The sequence below is a fragment of the Sinocyclocheilus grahami genome, unplaced genomic scaffold (assembly GCF_001515645.1).
Source record: "Sinocyclocheilus grahami isolate Dianchi unplaced genomic scaffold, SAMN03320097.WGS_v1.1 scaffold388.1, whole genome shotgun sequence".
In the NCBI taxonomy this organism is placed as follows: domain Eukaryota; kingdom Metazoa; phylum Chordata; class Actinopteri; order Cypriniformes; family Cyprinidae; genus Sinocyclocheilus; species Sinocyclocheilus grahami.
This window is the reverse complement of record NW_015505567.1, coordinates 780,266-805,296: the sequence shown is the minus strand read 5'-3', so window position 1 is coordinate 805,296 and position 25,031 is coordinate 780,266. Positions and strand designations below refer to the sequence as shown.

The 25,031-nt window shown below is 37.8% G+C and overlaps 1 protein-coding gene across 1 annotated transcript; it reads left to right on the top strand.

Annotated features, from left to right (window-relative positions):
* Nucleotides 1-24,949, top strand: dhx36 (DEAH (Asp-Glu-Ala-His) box polypeptide 36). Its single transcript, XM_016231332.1, has 20 exons — nt 1-499; nt 888-1,027; nt 1,145-1,382; nt 1,465-1,503; nt 1,684-1,854; nt 2,304-2,383; nt 9,349-9,454; nt 10,092-10,147; nt 10,821-10,897; nt 11,578-11,633; nt 11,812-11,876; nt 13,335-13,478; nt 15,618-15,735; nt 16,368-16,466; nt 17,695-17,868; nt 18,001-18,087; nt 18,494-18,577; nt 18,687-18,786; nt 22,063-22,153; nt 24,217-24,949. Exons 1-20 carry the CDS (start codon nt 209-211, stop codon nt 24,476-24,478), a joined length of 2,478 nt encoding a protein of 825 aa, XP_016086818.1. The 5' UTR covers nt 1-208; the 3' UTR covers nt 24,479-24,949.
* The last annotated feature ends 82 nt before the right edge of the window (nt 24,950-25,031 follow it).

Genomic DNA, 25,031 nt, shown 5'->3' with positions numbered 1-25,031 from the left:
TATTAGTCGCCTCGGCTAAAACCTGTTCGTCATATATGTACGACAGTACAGATATTTGAGAAAGTAACGTTATGTTGGGATGTAGTACGGAGTAATAAATGACATTCAGTGGCATCTTAAGACTTTATCATCTTTGAACCTGCATCAGAACTACAGCAGCGGCTCTGGTTAATGGGATCGGTGCCCGGTGCTTTATTAGTCCAGCGGCATGAATCATGGGTATGGTAATAGACGTGGTCAGAGAGGAGGGGGTCGGCGTTTCGGAGATGGAGGTTCCAGATGGGATGGAGGGGCTGGATCCAGTGGAGGATACACGAGGAGCTCCGAGTGGGACTCAAGGGAAGAGCGGGGACATGGAGGGGAACGAAGAGGAGGAGGAGGAGGAGGAGGAGGAGGAGGAGGAAGAGGCAAACATCCACCCCATTTGAAGGGTCGAGAAATAGGACTGTGGTATGCCAAGTATGGAGGAATTAAAAGATCTGAGGCAGAGAGGAAATCTGTGAGTGATGACTGATTCTTTTTTATGCAATATAGTTGAATTAGAGTTCTTGGTAATGTGTTCTATAAGATTGCTGTAAGACAGCTACAAATACATTAGTGGCTGACATAATATTGATATTTTTAATACATATTTTTTATTTATAGCAAATAATAAGTACACCAAATTTCTGAATTTAAATAATACAAATATTTAACCTTATGAAATGAATACTGAAGGAGTTCATGTATACTGTACCGGACAAAGTCATTTAAAAAAGTACTAAACGAGTTCAGTTTTGTACAAAATTGATTCTTGAGCACAATTTGTTCAAGTGTTTAAGTAAAAGCCTTTAGATCAAAAGGATTTTTAAGAAAGAGGAAGTCTGAGAATGGTTGTGTCATTTCAGAGGGCTGTTGTTCAGATGGATGAACAACGAGAGCAGCACATTACACAGCTGCTGAACTCTGTCCAGAGAGATGCAGACAGAGACGCGCACCCCTCCACATCTCAGAGCTGGAGGGGGAAGGAGGAGCCCAGTGGCCACAGGTGCAAATACAATATTCTACACTCGTCAGGGTTCACATAGTCATGGAAAGCATAGATCTATCAAAGAATTATACAATTGTGTTTTCCAGACTTAACCGAACTGTGTCTGCCTTCCAGTTACTTTGATGGAGATGATCCTCCAGAACCTCAGAACATTGTAAAAGTGCCAAAAATTGAGCCTAAAGAGGAGAAACAGGAGAATGAGGATGAGTTGGGAGCAAGTGTGAAAGAGGAACTTGATGACACTGACCTTGAGTACTTATTCCAAGATGTTGTGCGGATACCCTCCCTGGATGAGGAGCTCAAGAAAGATCTGCAGAAGAAAAAAGATAATGCTAGATACCTTGATATGCTGGTGAGACAGACAGAAATATATTTCACTAAACCTAAACACTTTTGCCTGCGACTTCGCTTTATTGTGGCATTTCCTTTTTCAGAAATTCAGAGAGAAGCTGCCTTCCTATGGGATGAGAGAGGTAAATGTCACCTTTTGTGATTGCTGTTTGTGCTTGTACAGTATCTGTATTTGTATGGATGATATTTTTGCATCTTTTTTACCGTTTAGTTTTAATGTGAAAAAGCAGTTAGCTGATCACCCAGTGTAAGTTACAGTTTTTAGTTCACTCATGCCCTTTTCTGTCTTTGTCTTACTGTAGGAGCTGGTTAGGCTAATCAATGCTAACCAGGTACTGGTAATCAGTGGAGAGACTGGCTGTGGGAAGACCACCCAGGTTACTCAGTTCATCCTTGATGACTTCATTGAGAGGGGCATGGGCTCTCTCTGCAGGGTGGTTTGCACACAGCCAAGGCGTATCAGCGCCATATCTGTAAGTACAAGATACTGTCTGCATATATATATATATATATATATATATTTAAAACCATAATATTGTGAGTTATTTTTAGAATTTAAAAGAACTGTTTTCTGTTTTAATATTTTTTCAGAATGTCATTTATTCCTGCTGATTTGGAAACATTTTGTATTATTATCAATTCTGAAAACAGTTGTGGTGATTCATATTTTTGTGGAAATCGTGATTCATTTTTTTTAGATTCTTGGTTAATAGAATGCTCACATGAACAGCATTTATTTGAAATTAAACCCCTTTTCTTCCTTTTCTTTTTTTATTTTTTGATTAGAGGAAAAAGTAAAGTAAAAACTAACACAGCTTTTCCCACCCTTCCTACATAATTTCTAGAGTAACTGTGTTCCTACTAAAGTATTGTTCTATTTTTTTTAAACGGTGTAAGGTTAAGAGTATGTACTTGTGCTTAGGTTGCAGAGAGGGTGGCTGCAGAACGGGCAGAGTCGGTGGGAGACGGGAAGTCCTCTGGGTATCAGATCCGTCTGCAGTGGTGAGTGAATCAGATCTGCAAGTCATTCTTAATCTTGGAATCACCATCCTGGTTCTAAGGAAGCTATTCTTTTATAGTGTGGCGGTGTAAAGAAATTGCGCCCCTTCCGTGCCCATATAGGGATGTCGAGCAATCAAGCGGAAATAGGGTTGGGAATCGAAAATCGAAAATCGATTCCGATTCCAGAATCGTCAGGAATCGGATACTTGTTGTCAAACTAAAATTTCGATTCCGCCTATCAATGCGCTTGCGCTATGCGCTTTTTTTTTTTTCATCTGTGAGGACCGGACCTAGTGATCTGCCAGGACATTGCTCGCTAATCTAAGTGCTCCAACATTTGGCTACATTTTCGATCAGAAGCCAAAAAAAAGCTAAGTATAATATCTGTGATAGCTAAACATGTTGCAAGACAGTGTCACCACCAACATGACAAAGCACTTTAATTTAATAGATCGTTAAAGATCGCGAACACGATTCAAACACCAAAGTGATTCTATTCCTAAATTACAATGATTCAATGATGTTCCATTCCTCAGCCTTTGACGTGTGCGATCAATGTTGTGATCACTTGGTTCGTCCGTGCAGAGTACGATCACACCAGTGTGATTTGAACATTTCAATCTGCGTTCGCGCAGCCAATGTCCTAAAGAGAGCAGCTGTCTGTCATGAATGAAACAGCTTCACAATCTTTTCAGCCACACAGTATCATTATTTCTGTGTTACAAGCATTCAAATCACAGAAGTACTGGGATAAAAGTTTATAGTTCAGATATAAACTTTGATGTCTACGGTAGTGATTAAAATGGAGTAAATCACCTTTTGAAAGTAATTTGACACTTCAAATGAAGATTTATTGATTACATTGTTACGCCAGTAGGTGGTGTAAAGGGGCTGTTAAAATGAATTTGTCTTTGAATCATACAAGTAGTACTGGGATAAAAGTTTATAGTTCAGATATAAACTTTGATGTCTACGGTAGTGATTAAAATGGAGTAAATCACCTTTTGAAAGTAATTTGACACTTCAAATGAAGATTTATTGATTACATTGTTACGCCAGTAGGTGGCGTAAAGGGGCTGTTAAAATGAATTTGTCTTTGAATCATACAAGTGATTCGTTCAAGAATGCTGATTCATCCAGTAATGGAACAAGTATATCTTGAGTGAGTCATTTAATAATTAATTCATAAATTACATATAATTTTGACTACAATGTAGTTGTATTGAACCCCCCCCTCAATTTATCCAGAATCATGCAGTTCTATTTTGCACACAGACAGCTCTTAAAGAGTTTTTATGTAGCCTGTTGATTTTTGTTCATGGTATTCAGCACAAGTACATCTTGAGTGAGTCATTTAATAATTAATTCATAAATTACATATAATTTTGACTACAATGTAGTTGTATTGACCCCCCCCTCAATTTATCCAGAATCATGCAGTTCTATTTTGCACACAGACAGCTCTTAAAGAGTTTTTATGTAGCCTGTTGATTTTTGTTCATGGTATTCAGCTCCAACAAATGGTTTGCAAAAAAGTGACACAGGATAAATGTTTGATATCATTATTTAATCACATTGGAATCGAAAAGAATCGGAATCGATTCGAAACCTAAGCGGAAATGATTAAAAAGGAAGAAAGGATAGAAAAAAGGAGGAGAGGGTAAAAGCTGACTCCAAGAGAGAGTTGAGTAAGCCACACAACTGATGCGAGCCTTGCCAGTTTTAATGTAAATAATGAAATTTAATGTAAATAATCTTTTTCGAACTGTCATTAGGGCACGCCACCGTTACAATAGTCAGCTTCTAACAGAGAGGTATATTCTTTCCCTAAGTATAATTTTGCCTGTCAGAAAGTTTTCTCTTAACTGGCTAAAAACCTAACTAATTGATGCTTTGTTTGTGCACTCAGAAATTCTTATCTAGGTTTGCCTTGTGCTCTATAAAGAAAAAAAAAAGTTTTGCTTTTCAGGTTTGTTTAACAATAATAAGACCACACTTTAATTTAAAAATGTTATTGAAGAAAAAAGTAGCAGTTGTTTAACTGTTGAATTTGAAATTTATGGTATTCAGCTCCAACAAATGGTTTGCAAAAAAGTGACACAGGATAAATGTTTGATATCATTATTTAATCACATTGGAATCGAAAAGAATCGGAATCGATTCGAAACCTAAGCGGAAATGATTAAAAAGGAAGAAAGGATAGAAAAAAGGAGGAGAGGGTAAAAGCTGACTCCAAGAGAGAGTTGAGTAAGCCACACAACTGATGCGAGCCTTGCCAGTTTTAATGTAAATAATGAAATTTAATGTAAATAATCTTTTTCGAACTGTCATTAGGGCACGCCACCGTTACAATAGTCAGCTTCTAACAGAGAGGTATATTCTTTCCCTAAGTATAATTTTGCCTGTCAGAAAGTTTTCTCTTAACTGGCTAAAAACCTAACTAATTTATGCTTTGTTTGTGCACTCAGAAATTCTTATCTAGGTTTGCCTTGTGCTCTATAAAGAAAAAAAAAAAGTTTTGCTTTTCAGGTTTGTTTAACAATAATAAGACCACACTTTAATTTAAAAATGTTATTGAAGAAAAAAGTAGCAGTTGTTTAACTGTTGAATTTGAAATTTAGTCTGTGGATTGTGATTTGTATGGCAGTGCTGTAGTAGAATGTAGATCCAGACTGCACAGAATGTTTTAAACATTCAGGGTGAAACTAACAGGCTCTCAGAGACTGAACGTTCTGGCCTAGACTTGAGACATTTCGATGAACTGAACAAGAATGATTTTATGCCGTTCCACTGGAGACACTGTTTTTTTTATAATGAGCAAAAAGGCAGATGCTGTTTAGAAGAGTGGAAGATTTTTAGTCAACTTTCAAGTCAAGTCACCTTTATTTGTATAGCGCTTTATACTTTTAAGAGTTTGTCAATAATGCAAGAAGACAATATGGAGACAATTTAATTCATAAATTGATGGGATTGAGGCTGCTTTTGTACAGTAGATGTGTTTTTGTTGTTGCTTGTTTTCTTAGTTTTTTTAAAGAGGTAAAATCATAAACGTTTAAGCAGTGCTTTAGGTTTATTCTAGTCAATGTTTAAGGCAGCAAAAACATTCATTATTTAAAGATATTATAGAATTATATTTAGAGCTACTTCAGTTGCATCAAAGTTGCAGTGCTGCACTGTAGCCAAAAACAGTCATGTCTACGGAGTACACAATGCAATAATCTCCTTATTGCAGGGTGATTTCTGCAGTCTTACTAATACTTTCAATATAATGAAAACATAAAGTAAATAAGAGACTCCTTGAGCAGTGTAAACTGTGTCATGGATTACAATAGGAGTTTTGGTGAAAATGCAGAAATCAAATCACGGATAGAATCATGCTGATCTTAAATTGACTTCTCCAGTAGTTATAAAGAAAATGTTCTTTGATCGCTTTCTGTATATAAACTAATTAGAATATAGATGAAAGAGAGTCTTCATTCTATTAACAGGAACAGTGTACAGTGCATATTACACGATCACAAGGTTATGATGGTCATCAAATCTGGGTGTTTCAGAAGGGTAGAAAAGAATAATTCATATTATATACTGTTCCTTTAAGAAGTCTTTGTTAACCCTGATTATTGATTGACTTTTAGCATGTGAAATGAGTCATAGCACTTACTCACAGGCTGCAGGTTTGCTGTTGGGTCCAGCAACAGGGTTGTGAAACGTTCTGAGCCTAAATGTGTTGTTTGAACTGTTAAGATCAGACTGACATGATCAGGGACCTTGTTAAAAATAATTTACTAATCTATTTTTTTTTTACGCACAGTATCTCACAGAAGTGAGTACACCCCTCACATTTTTGTAAATATTTTATTATATCTTTTCATGTGACAACACTGAAGAAATTACACTTTGCTACAATGTAAAGTAGTGAGTGTACAGCTTGTATAACAGTGTAAATTTGCTGACCCCTCAAATTAACTCAACACACAGCCATTAATGTCTAAACCGCTGGCCACAAAAGTGAGTACACCCCTAAGTGAAATTTGGACTTAGTGTCCAAATTGGGCCCAATTAGCCATTTTCTCTCCCCGGTGTCATGTGACTCATTGGTGTTACAAGGTCTCAGGTGTGTTAAATTTGGTGTTATCGCTCTCACTCTCTCATACTGGTCACTGGAAGTTCAACGTGGCACCTCATGGCAAAGAACTCTCTGAGGATCTGAAAAAGAGAATTGTTGCTCTAGATAAAGATGGCGTAGGCTATAAGAAGATTGCCAAGACCCTGAAACTGAGCTGCAGCACGGTGGCCAAGACCATACAGCGGTTTAACAGGACAGGTTCCACTCAGAACAGGCCTCGCCATGGTCGACCAAAGAAGTTGAGTGCACGTGCTCAGCGTTATATCCAGAGGTTGTGTTTGGGAAATAGACGTATGAGTGCTGGCAGCATCGCTGCAGAGGTTGAAGGGGTGGGGGGTCAGCCGCACACTGCATCAAATTGGTCTTCCCAGAAGGAAGCCTCTTCTAAAGATGATGCACAAGAAAGCCCGCAAACAGTTTGCTGAAGACAAGCAGACTAAGGACATGGATTACTGGAACCATGAATGCCAACATGTACTGTGACACACTGAAGCAGAGCATGATCCCTTCCCTTCGGAGACTGGGACGCAGGGCAGTATTCAAACATGATAACCCCCAAACATGCCTCCAAGACGACCACTGCCTTGCTAAAGAAGCTGAGGGTAAAGGTGATGATTGGCCGAGCATGTCTCCAGACCTAAACACTATTGAGCATCAAGGACTCTAACATCCACCAGCTCCGTGATGTCGTCATGGAGGAGTGGAAGAAGACTCCAGTGGCAACCTGTGAAGCTCTGGTGAACTCCATGCCCAAGAGGGTTAAGGCAGTGCTGGAAAATAATGGTGGCCACACAAAATATTGACACTTTGGGCCCAATTTGGACATTTTCACTTAGGGGTGTACTCCCTTTTGTGGCCAGCGGTTTAGACATTAATGGCTGTGTGTTGAGTTATTTTGAGGGGACAGCAAATTTACACTGTTATACAAGCTGTACACTCACTACTTTACATTGTAGCAAAGTGTAATTTCTTCAGTGTTGTCACATGAAAAGATATAATAAAATATTTACAAAAATGTGAGGGGTGTACTCTCTTCTGTGAGATACTGTATATACTTTCTCCCTGTCAGGAAGGGAGAGATGCAGTGTAAATGTGCCAGCCCAGTATACATTTAGTCTAGTGTAGTGTTTTTTTTTTCTTCTCGTGTGTGTTTTCATTCAAGCGAGAAAAAAAGTGGATTAAGCAGCGAGGTCACTGGAACATGTTGTGTCCAAGAGCAGATAATTGCCTCTTCTGAAGGGGAAGAGAGAAGACTGATTAGAGCTTGCTGCCAAACAGCAAGCTTTTCTCAGTTCTTTTTTCCCCATTTCTTCCATCTTGTCTTATTATTAGTGGCATCCGGGCAAGCAATACAATTGCTATTCTTAAACAAACTAACTAGCTAAAATTATATATATAATTTGTTCATTCATTCATTTATTGCTTTGTAACATTTTTACATTTACCCCCAAATTCTTTGGGGGACTGAATGCACTTTTGACAGTGTGCAATCAGAACTCCCTAGCAACTACATAGCAACACCCTGACAACCACCTACTACGTTTGAGACATGTATTGGCAATCATTTATACCTGTTGTAAGAGTCCGCTACCTCCCATTACCATCTCATCGGCCATTACTTTTGTTCTTTTTAGTTGCTCTCCTTGATTGCCTTATAGCGGCAGATGTCTTTAGAGAGGCGTATACAGTTCCTTTCAAGTGTTTCTGTACTGGGGTTTAAACCAAGAACAGAACTGCCATTAAACTTTAGTAGTGCACATTTTTATTCAACAGTGCATCTGTTGGGGGATTTAAGCAGAATATTATGCTAGTACTTGAAGTTTTATGTAATGTTTAAATTTTTTTTTTTTTTTTTTTATCTTTTCTAATTGGATGATTGGTTGTCAGCTTCAAAGTTCACTTGCCCTTAAAGTGATTTATTATGCAACTAGAATTTTTTTAGGAAGAAGTCAGACCCTGCTATTAGTGAAACCGGAGTTAGCTAAGGGAATGAAGACTTCAGCTCATCAATTGTCTAATATCCCCTTTACACAGGTCACACACTTTACACCCTTCAAGAGACGAGAGAACAAAAGTAGGGAGAAGGCTGAGTACTTAGAAGTGAGTCAGTGGGGACAGAGTTACTTTTTCTGTGCCGAAAGAGATGGAGTGATAATGTGAAAACGTGTGGATGGGGATGCTGGGAAGAAGAGAAATAGGTTGTTAAACTTGTCTTGCTGTGGTGAGGAAGTGTGGAGTACCAGACCTGAGAGAATAAGGTGGACGGGCAGAGGGTGGGAGAAAGAAATGGAGGACGAGGAGAGAGATGAAGAGAATTACAGATGTGTAGGCCAGATCTTTAGGCCATGAGAGGTTAATATGTGCAGGACCTGTCATTTTTTTCTCGTTTGTACTTTTTCCCCGCTCTCCCTCACTTGTACATTAATCTAAAGCCTTTGGCGCTCCCAGACACCTTTCCCTATTGCCCTAGTGTGTGTGTGTGTGTGTGTGAGAGCAGGTGAGGAGGTTTAGCATAGTCTTCTGAAGTCTTATGAATTGCTTATGAGTTATCTGTGTTATGTAAAATAGAAAATTCATTTGAATTACTGACACAAACATCATTGTTAAGCTGTTTTTTCCTCTATGACAGAATAACAATTGTCATTTACAAACCTGCATGTCAGCTACTATGGCAAAGTTATTTAGTGCATTTTTAAAATAAAGCTATTGGTGAGGCTGATGTTAGAAAGTGTTGATGTTTGTCTTGGAGCTTATAAAGGTGAATTCTAAAAGCAAATATTTACCAGTGCTTAAGTCACTGATGCGATGTAGCATGACTTCTCTGCTGTGTGATTGGCAGGTACTCAGACAGCACCACCGATGCGCTGGAGATGATGGATGATGATGACAAGATCAACCTGCAGCTTATCGTAGCATTGATCAGACACATCGTGATGAAAGAGGATGTGAGTGCTTTCCCTGTACGCCTGGCTGTTTTTTTTTTGGTGTGTATGTGTTTCCATGTGACTTGGCCAAATCATGGACAGATGGTGAGTCTCCTATAAAGCAGAAACATGTTGGCATGAAATATGTGCTAATAGGGCTGCTTAGCAGATCCTCTCCTCTCCTCTCCTCTCCTCTCCTCTCCTCTCTTTAACTGACATGACATGAACTCCCATTTCCCATGCTTCCCTTTATACCTCTGGGATTGTTTCTTTCTACAGTCAGCTCTTTTATGTGGAAAAATATAGGCACATGTGTCACATGATTGCAGAGATATGTCAGAGAGGGGGAGATAAAAGGCAGTTCTGTTTGGTATCTCTCTTTTGCAATACCACATTCACATACTTTTCATATCACTACATATTCGTACTCCGCATGAAAAAAAATAAATATGAGCTCTTTTTTAGGGGTATAAATGTAGGTTATAATATTTGAGTGAGAAATAGCACTCAAATATTATAACCTACTTTTATACCCCTAAAAAAGAGCTCATATTTATTTTTTTCCCTCTGTGGTGTACTTATAATGTCAGTCATGATTTAACTTAAAACCATTTCTATCATTGGCCCTTAGACTTAAATGGGCTGCTGTGCCTTTAAGGCACTGTCTCAAAAGGCATCATCAGCCCTTGTGGTTATCCTCCAAGTCACGCTTTGGTGACGTAAGCCAGTGCAGACCCATGGGGGCTTGTCAGCATGTCCTTGAGGGTGAATGTGTTATAAAAATGTACATTTGGGAGAGGCTTTCATTGGCTAATTATTTAATATAAATCAGCCTATGTCTTGGAGTGTGTTTTAAACGCTTGAATATCTTTATTTAAAAAAAAAAAAAAAGATATTTTTTTGGGAACAAATAGATGGTACTAAGGAGAAAAAGGAGACATTGCTGTAGGTTTCATGATGCCATTTATGAATATGTATTTAAAACAGACAATGGTTGTATAAATCAGAAATGATGCAAGGGAGGTATTCTTACCTTTTCATCTTTAATTTCTTTCTTCCTTGGAAAAAAATATAAATAAGGTTTGCTTTTGAGACTCTTACATTTATAAATGTATAACTTACTTCAGACAATATATTTGATCAAAATCGAATAGGAGTGATGCCATAACTACGGAGGACTAGGAGTGACACTTAAAAATAAAATGAATAAATGTAATAATTCAGGCATACAAATGGAAATAAATAAATCACTTTTTTTTAAATGGACACATTAATAGGCATATGTAGAACTGTACATTTAATTCATGTTTTAAAATGTATTTAGATCAAATAAATTTAATAAATCATATTTAAATTAAGAAGTTTTAAATGTCAATTTATTATTGAGGGTTTTGTTTCTGCCTGGATGGGACAACATCAGCACCCTGAATGATTTGCTCACGGCTGACCAGATTTTTAAGTCAGGTAGATATTTCAGTCTCTTAGTCACTTAGCCCCTGTTTGTAATATGAAGGTTTACCAGACACATTTTTGTAGTTGTACATTTCCTGGCCAAGTCTGAAATGAGTCATAACAGACATTACCTGAGCAGTTGAAGTAAATATGCCAAAAAACTGTTGTCAAAATCAAAATGTGGATGGTGATTGGTGAGCATTAGCCAAAAGGCTAAAATATTGATGATGACCATTTCAAACAAACTATTATTTTTGACAGGAAAAAAAAAAAAAATGTATAAAGAATACTATTTGCATATAGCGCATCAATTCTACATGGTAAATAAGCCTCTTGCTTTCTTTCTCTGTTTATGTACATTAAAGAAAAAGAGAGAGCACTTTAAGCCAGGCAACAGTGAGTGTTTGCAAACTAGAGTTCACGGTGCATCAGAGAATGCTGCAAATCCATTGATATCACTGGAAATAGTTTGTTGTAAAGACGGAAAGATAAAACATAGTTGTCATTTAGTTGCGTAGAATGAAATGTAGTGTGTTATATGCGAGTGATTTACTTGCAGTGTAGAGGGTTGGTTGTTATAGGAACATCAAAATGAATCTGATGTCACAGCTACATTTGTCTTTACTCAGAATTAACAACAAATACATATACGCTAGCAGCCACAGCATCTTGAAATCTCGGCTCTCTTTCAGATCGGTTTATCATCATCCCGCTCCACTCTTTGATGCCCACAGTGTCTCAGACTCAGGTAAGTGTAGACAGCTGTGGCAAGCTCTCTGCCTCCCACAACAGCTCACAAATGCGGTCTTTCCCTCTCATCTGACTGCTGAATTGAATTTGCTAAGCTCCATGTGAAGTCCAGCGCCTCAAACTTTCAATAGTGCTATTATGTTCTTGAATGACACTTTGCTTCTCTCTTCCCTCAGGTGTTCAAAAAGCCACCCCCGGGAGTGCGCAAGATTGTCATCGCTACCAACATCGCAGAAACCAGGTGGGGTTGAGTGTGTGTGTGTGTGTGTGTGTGCGCGCACATGATTGTACAAATGTTTTTCTCTGTGTGTATTGCTCTTTTCTGTCTCTTGTACTGTATGATGAATCTTTGTTGAGATTCAAATAACCATTTGTCAGTTTTGTGTGATAATGAATAATTAATACTGTGTTCGCTGTTGTTCTAGCTAGCGGCATCAGTATGCAAAAGTTGAAGCCATGCAATGGCTAAGGGGCAACAGAGCCAGCTAATTAAAATTAGCACACCGCTTTAAAACAGGCTTCAAGCATCATCTGTACAAACAAACTCAACAAAGAGTTGAAAGCAGCTGGAATTTGATGAGGTTTTATAAATAAATTCATTAGTGAATCTCTTTTTAATTGCGCTCAGTATCATCAGGCTCTTCTGCCGTTGAAATATTTGGTCTCTGGTAATAAACATCTCGGAGTCTATAATGGACTTTTATCAGCTATTAGAGATCTATTACAGTTATGTCAACTTTGTCGTCATATTTCATCTTATCGTATGGTTCTGAAAAGTTTGCATAAAGACAAGCTTAAACTGCAATCATGTTACGTTTATATGAATATTTAGGATTCAGTACATGTACAACTCTGTTGACAGCAGCATTGGCGTACTCGTTTAACCCTTAAATGCATGAATGTTTCGGCAGTCATTGTTACATATTCAAGTCTAGAATGTATATCTAACTAGCATGGATCTCTCTCTGTATACTTTGATGTATTATTATCATCACATCATTATTGTTTATTAGATACACCTTGAGGGGTAAAAGGTGAATTATATGTAAGACATCAGACAATCATTATTTTTGAGCACAAAAAATATCTATATATTTACACTACATACCTCCCTTCACTATATATATACAGTGGGTACGGAAAGTATTCAGACCCCCTTAAATTTTTCACTCTTTGTTATATTGCAGCCATTTGCTAAGATCATTTGTTACATTTTTTTCCCTCAATGTACACACAGCACCCCATATTGACAGAAAAACACAGAATTGTTGACATTTTTGCAGATTTATTCAAAAAGAAAAACTGAAATATCACATGGTCCTAAGTATTCAATTTTTTTTTTTCTAGTTATATTGTTGCTAATGAATAGATTGAGGGGATACAAAGAAGATGGAAGTCTAACTTGATGGATTACTTGCCGGGCTGTTAAAAAAAAGAACAGAAAAAAGAAACTCATTTAGTGCACAGTCACATTGAAATTTTGACCGTAGTGTAGCGCAAAGTAATGATCAGTTATAATTTTGAATGCAAACATGATTTTGTTCCTAAAATAATTTAAACTGATGAAACATGACCAGGGACATGACCAGTTTTTATTTCATGTCGTCTTTATAGGGTATTTTTTTTGTCCTCTACTTCTGTGATATCATTGTAATATTGTTGTAACATTTCTCTTACTTTCAATCCCTGTCTCTTTCAGTATCACAATAGATGATGTCGTGTATGTGATAGATGGAGGGAAGATAAAAGAAACTCATTTTGACACTCAGAACAATATCAGGACCATGACAGCAGAGTGGGTGAGCTTAGCCAATGCCAAACAGAGGAAGGGCCGTGCTGGCAGGTACAGATATGTCTCCCTCTCTCCCTCCCCTCATTCATCCTCTTTTATGTGTTATTCCCTCCATATATCAGCAGCTCTTCCTCAATCCATTCACAAGTATCAAAAAACATTTTCAGTCAGAGGAATTGCACCCTGTAGAAGAATGTCAAACCTCTCAGGATATATGAAGTGTATGCTTATATCACAGGAATGCTGTGGGATTGGTTTTTTTTTTTTTTCAAGCAGATCACACTATTTTTGGATTGGGCTTCTTTTACACAGTGATTAAATTAAAATGTATTTATTTTCAAATTAAATTAATCAAAGAAACAATATAATAATAGGGTTCGCGTCATCGCAATCCTGTATTACTTTCTTTTGTGGAACTAAAAAATGGCAGGTCTATGCTATACAACATTTAGTGAATCTTGACGCCTCTTTGTGACTAAAACCGCCAAAAAAAAAGGTGACAAACCATCAAAATTTTAGGGGTAGGTAAATCATTTTATTTTACAGCTATATATAGGGCTGACCGATAAACAATATCATATTGAGATTGCAAGTTTATATTGATAACCATGACAAGCTCTGGACATTTTTACTCAATATGCAATAAATGCGAAAACTGCCAGTCAGTGCGTGTTGCATGCTCTCTGTGTCTCTGTGTGAAAGTGTCGTAGTTTCGGTTACTAGTACTACTCAAACTCACTGACACTGTGTTTTCAGCATCTGCCTTCTCAATAAATAAGGACATGAACACATGAACCTCCTCTCCAGAGCTGTTCTGAGAGTCCACTTCACAAGCTTTTTACCTTACAACCGTACCATATTACTTTTCAGATACCAAACTACCATCAAATACAAACATAATCATACAGGTCACATGTTATTTTGAACAACATTAGGCAACATGAGTAAATAATGACAGAATTTCCATTTGGGGTCAAATATCCATTTGATGTGAACAAACCCCAATTAGTCTGAATCTAAAAACGTCCCCTTTTGTCTTCTCATTCATGTCTAGTATGTGTGTTCATGAAAGGTCTGTCTATCCTCTATCTCTGAGCCGAGACTGCTTTTCTCAAGGTTTCACTGTCTCTCTCTCTCTTTTTTTGAAGTCCACAGAGAGAGGAAAGATGTGGCCTTGAATAGCTTCATTGTTATCTCAGTCATTTGATAGGAAAGTGAAAAAAAAATCTTTCTTTTGGCTTTTCTTGAAGTTGAAGGCCACATACAGTATCTCATCTCAAATCCTGTTTGGCTCTCTCACTTTGTTCTATCTACTGTAAATGGATGATGCATTTGTGTATATGTAAAAATGTTTTTTGATTATGTTGTGTAGTTTGTTTTGAAATGGCAAACTAAACCGTTTTCAGGTATGTGTGTGAGTGAGGCAGTGTGCTTTTTTGTCTGGTGTCTGTGTTGAGGGTTAAATTGGCACAGTGACTCATGCTTTTTAGACAGTGAGTGCGTGTGTGTTTGTATGCATGTATGAAAGAGGGAGGGTAATAATAAGTCCGTCACTAGCTACTACATGAATCTACCCTGCTGCTCAGCACAGACTCTTGACACATCATTTCAATTTCATACTCAATCACAAACGCCCAGATGTATGCCCCCTCTCATTGTACCGGTGTATATCCGCACACTGACACGCACACAGCTCCGTTGCCACAGTAACTCCAAAGCTCTGCATTATTCATGGCAAAGCAAATTGACTTTCACATCAGCAAGGTTTGACTAGTCTTGCGTAGACTTTTACTGTTGGGATAAAGTTTGATCCACAATAGTAGCTTAGACTGGCCAAGATGCAGGAAAAAAGGCATAATGTTGCTTCCTGTCTACCTTTTTTTCCTTAGATTTTTTCCTTTCCTATGTGAGATTTGTGATTTCAAATGAAATGAAATGTTAATTAAATATAACAAAATACTTAGGATTTTAAACTAATGCAGTATGATTTGAATTTTAATGTAGAATATAGGTGAGTCACTTTAATGATATTGTCTGATAAATGAATAAATATAAGTATAAACAATAGGCCTGAATTCTCAAATACATTTAGCAAGTAGCAATTTGCATTCATCAAACAGACTTTTTTTAATGGAAGCAGTATGACATTGTTTCCTCTGTCTCGCTTTTTTTGTGTGTGTGTCTGGGCAGAGTGTCTCCTGGGAAATGCTATCACCTGTATAATGGACTGAGGGCCAGCCTTCTGGATAACTACCAGTTACCTGAGATCCAACGCACTCCACTGGAAGAGCTTTGCTTGCAAATAAAGGTATTCTATCAGACCCTCAGTCAGAGAAAGTGCATACTACATTCTCTAAAATGCATGGTTGAATTTCCTCTCAGAGATCAACTAACGTATCAATCGATCTAGCCATGTTTGAGTCACACTACACAGGTTTGGTGTCAGCAGTAGGTGTGCATACTGTTAAAATGCATAAGAATCATGCTTGTTGGCAATTCTCAGAGAGAGAGCTTCTCACTTCTGTGGTTGTAGGAAATTGGACTGAACATTTCCACTGCTCTAATGGGGCCTGGAGGCATAGGTTTCACAAATAGTCTCCGGTGACTGTAATAAGCGAGCACACAAAAAACTAATGGATTAAAAGGGGCATTAATCACTGTCATTGTATCTGAGAGCCAGTGTAATGTGTAACGAGGCCTTTTAGCTGTGTCAATTACTGCTTATTTTCACCTCCGCATGGCTGCCCAGTCCCTGTTCTCTGATGCTCAGCAGGGCTTCAGTGAATATTCACACTCATTTATGCACACAAAGGGTTGGGGTTCATCTTCTAATACTTATATAATAATTTGTATGTTTAGATTATGAGAAGTTTATATACATATAGTGTGGTCTATTTTTCTCTCTTTTTCTGTGTATCTATTCTATCTATTTTCTGTCAGATACTGAAGTTGGGACCAATTGCATCTTTCCTGCGAAAAACCATGGACCCCCCGGCAGACAAAGCGATCGAGCTGGCCATCACACACCTGGTGGACCTGGTGAGATGCTAAAGTGATGAAAGGGAAGAATAATTGATAAATTTAAGAAAGAAGTTGGATTAATAAATAAATAAGGGATAATTTACAGTCTGCCATTACCGTAAAATAAATTGGGTAGTCAGGAACCCAGCGTGAAGCAGCTACATGGCTACTTAACGAATAAATTAAATGGACATGAAAGATTACTTTGAGAGTTGCAAACTAGGTAAGGCGTAATCTAAAAGGATTATCGTGAAATAAACCCTGACGTGAAAGTTCCTGTGAACCACTTATTACCAATTCACAAAGTACATTCAACTCAAATCAATATTTCATGTTCATTTAATTAATGTAAGAGGAAAGACTGAAGAGTGCAAAAAGAGGCATGAAACACAGGGACATAGGAAATCAATAGCCTGAGACAATAGTCCATTATACCGTTATTATGCTAAATAATTTGACAGTGGCATGCTGTGATTGATCAGATTCAAGTAAAGCTGTGTAATTAAAAGGTGTAATGACTAAAATCAAAGTACCGTATTGGCCCGAATATAAGACGTCCCCCCTTTTTCCAGATGTACCTTTTGGAAAAAGCCTTTTTAAAAACCAAATCTTGTTTTTTCTCAGTAAAACACATTGTGTCTTCAATTATTTTCATATTGCATATTTTTCCTATTTTAATTTTTGTTTTGAAAGTATGGTAAAAACTGGTCAAATGTACCAACAATCACATTTAAAAAATATACACTTTTTGATATTCCATTAAAACAAACAAAAAAAACAGGTAGCCCATCTGAATTAGGACATTTAGGCTATCCATCTAATAGTAGCCTACCAAAATCTTATTAACAGAAGTAGTTAAATCTTACTGTAGTCTTCAAATCTGGGTACTGTCTTATGTTTTAAAATCACAAAGGGAGTTTGGTCCCATCAGGCTAACGTGACAGTCACGACTCTGTAAGGTTTTTTTTTCTTTTGTTTTTACTCGCAATCTTTAGAACACGCATTACGTTACGTATTTCATGGCACACTCGTTTTATGCATATTTGTCGCCACCTATTGTTGTGGGTGTATTCTTGACATGTCAAAGTCTAGACCCTGAATATAAGACGACCGCGTTTTTTCAGATGTATTTCCAAGAAAAAAACATCGTCTTATATTCAGGTCAATACAGTACTTTGCAGCAACACAGTATTTTTAAAAAAATGTCTGTTTGAAAATCCAACCTTTTCTCTTTTATATCTTGTAGAATGCCCTGGACCGGAATGAAGAGTTAACTCCATTAGGATTTCATCTCGCCCGCATGCCTGTAGAGCCTCACATAGGAAAAATGATTCTGTTCGGGGCTCTTCTGGGCTGTTTGGACCCTGTGCTTACCATTGCGGCCAGCCTTGGCTTTAAAGATCCCTTCTTCATACCACTGGTACAAACACACCCTTTTACATGAACACAAGCCCTACACCCACCAATCATCAATCCCCCAGAGCATTTAGAGCAAACCCAGAGGGCATTCTCTAATAAGGGCTTGTTTGACTGATGGATTCATTTATCTCAGGGAAAGGAGAAGATTGCGGACCAGAGGAGGAAAATCCTCTCCCTAAACTCTAGAAGTGATCATCTCACTATTGTCAATGCATTTTGGGTAAGCCCTAAAGAGTTTAGAGAGTCACTCTTAGATGTTAGGTGTGTGTGTGTGTGTGTGTATTCGTGACAATCTGTGTATTTATTTGGGGGTACACACCCTTTTACATGAACACAAGCCCTACACCCACCAATCATCAATCCCCCAGAGCATTTAGAGCAAACCCAGAGGGCATTCTCTAATAAGGGCTTGTTTGACTGATGGATTCATTTATCTCAGGGAAAGGAGAAGATTGCGGACCAGAGGAGGAAAATCCTCTCCCTAAACTCTAGAAGTGATCATCTCACTATTGTCAATGCATTTTGGGTAAGCCCTAAAGAGTTTAGAGAGTCACTCTTAGATGTTAGGTGTGTGTGTGTGTGTGTATTCGTGACAATCTGTGTATTTATTTGGGGGGTTTTTTTAGGGCTGGGAGGATGCTAAGAAAAAAGGCAGCAGGTTTGAGAAGGAATACTGCTGGGATAATTTCCTTTCTGCCAACACGCTACAGGTCAGTCTTCACTCTGCGCAAATCAAACATTAGTTAAACATAAAAGAGAAAATTAGACTCTTTAATATGCGCTTAATAAACAAAAACCCATTTTGCTCGTTCCTACCAGATGCTTCAAAATATGAAGGGTCAGTTTGCAGAGCATCTTTTGGCAGCTGGCTTTGTGAATAGTAAGGACCCTAAAGATCCCAGCTCTAACGTCAACTCGGGTAACTCTTACTTACTGTCCATCTAACTAACTATTTGTCCTTTATCCCAGCTGTCCACTTGTTCACACATCCGTCTGTCGTTTTGACTGCCATTACCACAGGCACGTTTAAAGGGATAGTTCACCCAAAAATGAAAATTCTGTCATTAATTTCTTCACCCTCATGTCGTTTCAAACCCGTAAGACCTTCGTTCATCTTCGGAACACAAATTAAGGTATTTTTAATGGAATCTGAGAGCTGTCTGACCCTGCATTGACTGCAATACAACTGAAATGTTCCCAAGTCCAGAGACGTAGCAAGGAGATGGGTAAAACAGTCCATGTGACTAATTAATGATTTCTGGGTGAACTAACCCTTTAAGGATTTGAGCAGTCTGAGTGTGCTGATATTGACAGCCTTGCTTTGAAAAGAGATGAGCTATAACTTTTCTAAACCAAAATAAAAACATAATGTTGACACAACATTGCTCCCCAAAAATGCATACAAATGTTTGATAACATTATTTAATGCATTTGGCATGTTCAGCTAACAAGTGTACAACCTTCTTTTTTTTTTTTTTAAACAGCGCTTACTGATCTAGGTTAATTAAAAAATTTTAATTGACTATTGTTCTTTGTTAATTTGTTCATAACTAATGTAAATTTATACAACTTGAAATGTTAGTATATGTAAAAAATAGCATTTATCTTGAGCAGCGACTAATTAATGATTTCTGGGTGAACTAACCCTTTAAGGATTTGAGCAGTCTGAGTGTGCTGATATTGACAGCCTTGCTTTGAAAAGAGATGAGCTATAACTTTTCTAAACCAAAATAAAAACATAATGTTGACACAACATTGCTCCCCAAAAATGCATACAAATGTTTGATAACATTATTTAATGCATTTGGCATGTTCAGCTAACAAGTGTACAACCTTCTTTTTTTTTTTTTAAACAGCGCTTACTGATCTAGGTTAATTAAAATTTTTTTATTGACTATTGTTCTTTGTTAATTTGTTCATAACTAATGTAAATTTATACAACTTGAAATGTTAGTATATGTAAAAAATAGCATTTATCTTGAGCAGCGGTTCTCAAACCTCTCCATGAATTACCCCCAGCACTGCACATTTTGTATGTCTCCCTATATCTGACACACCCACTTCAGGTCTTGCAGTCTCCACTAATGAGCTGATGAGCTGAATCAGGTGTGATAGATGAGGGAGACGTACAAAATGTGCAGTGCTGGGGGTACTCCAGGACCGGTTTGAGAACCACTGATCTAGAGTAATAAAAGCTGTTAAATTATGGTTAGTTCATGATACCTAATGCATTAAAAATGGTCATGAACTGAGCAGTTGAATTTTCCTTGATTTTTGACTATTTCAGAGGTCATTGTAGTATAAAATGCAGAATTCAAAATGCTATATCATACACCTTTATAATCACTGGACCTGACTCTTCTGCACTCTTGCTTAAAAACTCTACAGTCTACACTGCACAATTAATCTCTTATTTACATTGTGTCTGCACTGTGTTATGATTAAAGCATTTGTGAGAGTGCAGAAATCTAGTTGCAATGGCAAGATCACTGCAATCATGCGGCCAACAGACTGATTGGCTACTTCAGCCTTTTATGCAGTGAGAGTTGATTGAAATATAATGCTTTAATCAACACTTTTCACAATTTGCTATTACTATGTTTATGCTGCAGAGATTAGCTAAGTCTCTTTAAAGTCCTGAGTCATTTCACTTGACGGCCATCTTTAAAATCCCTTTCGGGCAGCTATTTCAGTCATGCAAGTATAGCTCCTATCTCTTTAAATAGGGAAACATCAAATTCTCCAAAGCTGTTCACCAAGCTTCTGAACCACTGCACCAATCAGCTGCAGTAACACAATGACTAATTAGCGATTGGCTCTTTTATTTAGAAGGCGGGGCTATTCCGCCGTATTGCGCCACATCTCCCATTCATAAGTAATTTGAGTGCACCGTCGTTGTATATCTAAAGTCTTTGGTAATAGTTGCTTAATATGCAAAGATGCTACCCAGTCATAGCAGTGGGCATTTACATGAAGGGGTGTGTGTCTCCTGCAGTGGTTAAATCAGAGGACTAACGCTTGGAATAAGGGTAGAAACTGGACCTTTTTTTAAATTATGACCATTTTTTGGTGTAAAAATTCCATTAACACTGTAAGTGCACCTCATGAAACATTGTAAAAAAAAATGTAATTCAATTTATGAACCCTTTAACTAATGTTAACTAATTGGTGGGCTCTTTTTACTTGACTAGTAAGCAGCCACCTATAAATGAACACCTCCAAACCACTTAGAAAACGTGCCGCCACATCTTTTTTTAAATTTTATTTCTAGCTCTGTTTTTCTCACTGCTCTGTGCTGTCCATGTTCCACTTCACATTTGTATATCTAACACAAGTAATGTTCTTCCTGCTACTTCAGCCTTTTATGCAGTGAGAGTTGATTGAAATATAATGCTTTAATCAACACTTTTCACAATTTGCTATTACTATGTTTATGCTGCAGAGATTAGCTAAGTCTCTTTAAAGTCCTGAGTCATTTCACTTGACGGCCATCTTTAAAATCCCTTTCGGGCAACTATTTCAGTCATGCAAGTATAGCTCCTATCTCTTTAAATAGGGAAACATCAAATTCTCCAAAGCTGTTCACCAAGCTTCTGAACCACTGCACCAATCAGCTGCAGTAACACAATGACTAATTAGCGATTGGCTCTTTTATTTAGAAGGCGGGGCTATTCCGCCGTATTGCGCCACATCTCCCATTCATAAGTAATTTGAGTGCACCGTCTTTGTATATCTAAAGTCTTTGGTAATAGTTGCTTAATATGCAAAGATGCTACCCAGTCATAGCAGTGGGCATTTACATGAAGGGGTGTGTGTCTCCTGCAGTGGTTAAATCAGAGGACTAACGCTTGGAATAAGGGTAGAAACTGGACCTTTTTTTAAATTATGACCATTTTTGGTGTAAAAATTCCATTAACACTGTAAGTGCACCTCATGAAACATTGTAAAAAAAAAATGTAATTCAATTTATGAACCCTTTAACTAATGTTAACTAATTGGTGGGCTCTTTTTACTTGACTAGTAAGCAGCCACCTATAAATGAACACCTCCAAACCACTTAGAAAACGTGCCGCCACATCTTTTTTTTAAATTTTATTTCTAGCTCTGTTTTTCTCACTGCTCTGTGTTGTCCATGTTCCACTTCACATTTGTATATCTAACACAAGTAATGTTCTTCCTTTTTTATGTTACTCAGAGAATGAGAAGCTGATTAAGGCTGTGATTGTAGCAGGTTTGTACCCTAAAGTGGCCAAGATTCGCCCCAACCATAGTAAGAAGAGACCAATGTAAGTGAATGGTATTTCTCCTATTGCTTGTGCTACTGTTTGTTTCTGATTATGTGGCCTCCATTCATCAGCTCATTGAAACACCTGAGCCCCAACTGAATACTTACTGACTGTCGCTGATGGCATTATTCCATTTAAGACATCTTCACAGACTTCTCTTGTGTGAGGTAAAGGGCAGAAAAGATGAAAAGCAATCTCGGATGATAGAAGCGGCATGAAAGACCTGTATGTGATAGTTATTATCAACCAAAGTCAGTAAAGAAACCTTGATTTGTTATGTTTTATCTTCTCGTTTTTAACACTGATATTGTGACTCGTTTTTGTCTGGCTCCGGTATTAGCCATGTCAGTGATGGTTTGAAGTTCTCATTGTTACAACGCTGAGGTGGTGTCCTCTAGTAAGGTGGCCAGTCCTGAAATTGTGAGCTTTGTCCCTGCATCCTGCAAAATGCAAGCAGTGTCCCGCATAGTTTCACTGAAGTTTCGTCTAGTTTCTCTGGTGCTAGATTGAAATATTCATGAGTTACCAGACCAGACTTTTGTCTCCGAGTTTAAAGTCTGCCAAATATTTATATTACAAATTAATAACGTTCAGAAATTTGAAAATGCATCAAGGCTGCATATGTAATTTATTCCTGTATTCCTTCTATTGTCATTGTTGAAAACAGGTGTGCTTTTTATTTATTTATTTTTTGGATTATGTGAAGAACAGAAAGTACAAAAGTATAGCATTTAGTTGACCCCTAAACTTGAACAGTAATCTAAAGCCCTATTCGCACGGGATTAGTATTACCTGGTGACCTCCAGTCATTTGTAATAATTGCGGAGGTTGTCTGTGATCTTAATCCCGTGCGAATTGGCCATGTCTGTAATTTGTAAAGTAAAATTCCCCCGCAAATGACCTACCATATTTCGCCGTACACCGAGGTCCTGTGATAATATTAGTCCCGTGTGAATCGGCATCTCTGTGATTTGGCCAGCATTTGGTGGGTCGTATATAATTTTTCGATGTTTTTGTTTCCTGTGTGCCTTTTTATCCATCTTCCGCGAAGAATGGAGCTGCGTTGGAGTGTTTGATAGTATTTTTGGTGCTGTCATCATATCGCTACACCATACAATTTGCAAAAAGAGAAAGCTGAAAAGGTTTTGACGTTAATGTGTTACAAATAAATCAAGCGTAAAGCTTGATATTATTTTAACCTGGTGAAATGTAAATGACACAGCACACGAAACTGTAATCTTTTTTTTTTTTTTTTTTTTTATCCATCTGGACTATAGAACGGGATTCTCAAAGCCTTGACATCCGGGTATCCGGGAGGCAAGTCAGTAAATTCGAGTAAAATCACAGGCGTCGCTTATCCCGTGCGAATGCACCACACGAAATTCAGATGTGGGGGGGTAATTTCAAAATCACACAAGGTCCCCAGATAACACTAATCCCGTGCGAATAGGGCTTAAGTCTGTGATCAGAAGTCCTGTACAAAAAAAGATTATTACAGTACAGAGCATTCAACCGCATTTCTACATACAAGTTCAGCTTACAAGTGGCAAGTTGGCAGGAACTCCTGTCATATTTTTATTTTATTTTTTTTCTCTCTTCTCCCCTGAGTGGTTTATTATTGTTTCTGTTATTTTAGATAAACCTGCCCCTAAACAGCACGTAAGACCAAAATGAACTATGGTTTGCTGCTTTACATATTGGTCAGATGGTCACTTCCTGTCTAAGTGGGCAGTTCAGGTTCAGAATAACATGCAAAGTGGACCAGACTGTATGCCAGTTGTCCAATTCAGCAAAAGTAATTCTAGAATAAAACTGCCCACATAGCCCCATTCCCGTCTATCTAAACAAGATGTAAAGTGACTTACTACAGTTTTTATTTTATTTTTAAGATACTTCGGCAGGGGCAAATCTGACAGCCCCAGTATAGATCCACATTTAAATGTTTAAACAATCTCTGAGAAGAAATGTCTGAAATTGTGTGTAGACTTTCAGTAAAGTCCATTGTTTGATCTGTAAAATGACATCATTTTTGAAAACTGAGTCTTGAAATTATGCTTTTGCAGGCCAGTGAAGGTTTACACTAAGGCTGATGGGAAAGTTTGTATCCACCCTAAATCTGTCAACGCAGAGGAAACTCAGTTCCACTACACATGGCTCATTTATCACCTGAAGATGAAGACCACCAGTGTACGTACATTTTTAATATGCCCCAAAGTGAGGTTGTCAACTTTAGCTAACAAAATTGTCCCCAATAAACTCACACACACACACACACTTATGCAGTGTTCATTCACTCATTTCAAAGGGAAGGACTACTGTATATAATTTTGTTGAAGAGCGAGAGAGGACGTGTGTTTGCAAATTAATGCTGCATCTAGTTTAAGTCCATCTTTTATTCAGTTTCTGTGTGCCTTTTAACCGACACCCTCTCAAAAGAGATCAAAGCTCCTTACTGAATCGAGGAGTACCATTTCTGGCATCTCTCTACTTGCTCAATGAGTCTCACACACGCACAGGTACAGTAATGCCTGTGGCTGTTTTTGCCAGAAAAAGGAATGAAACAACATTAACTTTGGCACTGTTCTGTCACATTGATGCAGATTGAGCAGTCCTGTTCTGTGCACCAGTGTCCGTAGGGTGAGACTTTAGCATGTTTGTCTTGTCCTTTTCTGAGAAAGTGTAGAGACGAATGTTAGAAATAGAGATTGAGACATCAACCTGTGCTAACACTATAGTCAATACCATATATAGTCATCTTTGGTTCTTTTCAAATTATAACAATTTGTACTATTATTTCATGCTCATGTATTTAATTGGTTGGTCTGTAACTCAGGGTTCAGAGTCCTGATCAACCCTGACTGTGACAGAACATTATTGC

Bases quoted from the DNA above. Each gene is read 5' to 3' on its own strand.
- dhx36 (XM_016231332.1), top strand. From the start codon at position 209: ATGAATCATGGGTATGGTAATAGACGTGGTCAGAGAGGAGGGGGTCGG. The intron at 11,877-13,334 runs GTGGGGTTGAGT...TGTCTCTTTCAG, and splicing joins ACCAACATCGCAGAAACCAG to TATCACAATAGATGATGTCG. The intron at 17,869-18,000 runs GTACAAACACAC...CATTTATCTCAG, and splicing joins ATCCCTTCTTCATACCACTG to GGAAAGGAGAAGATTGCGGA.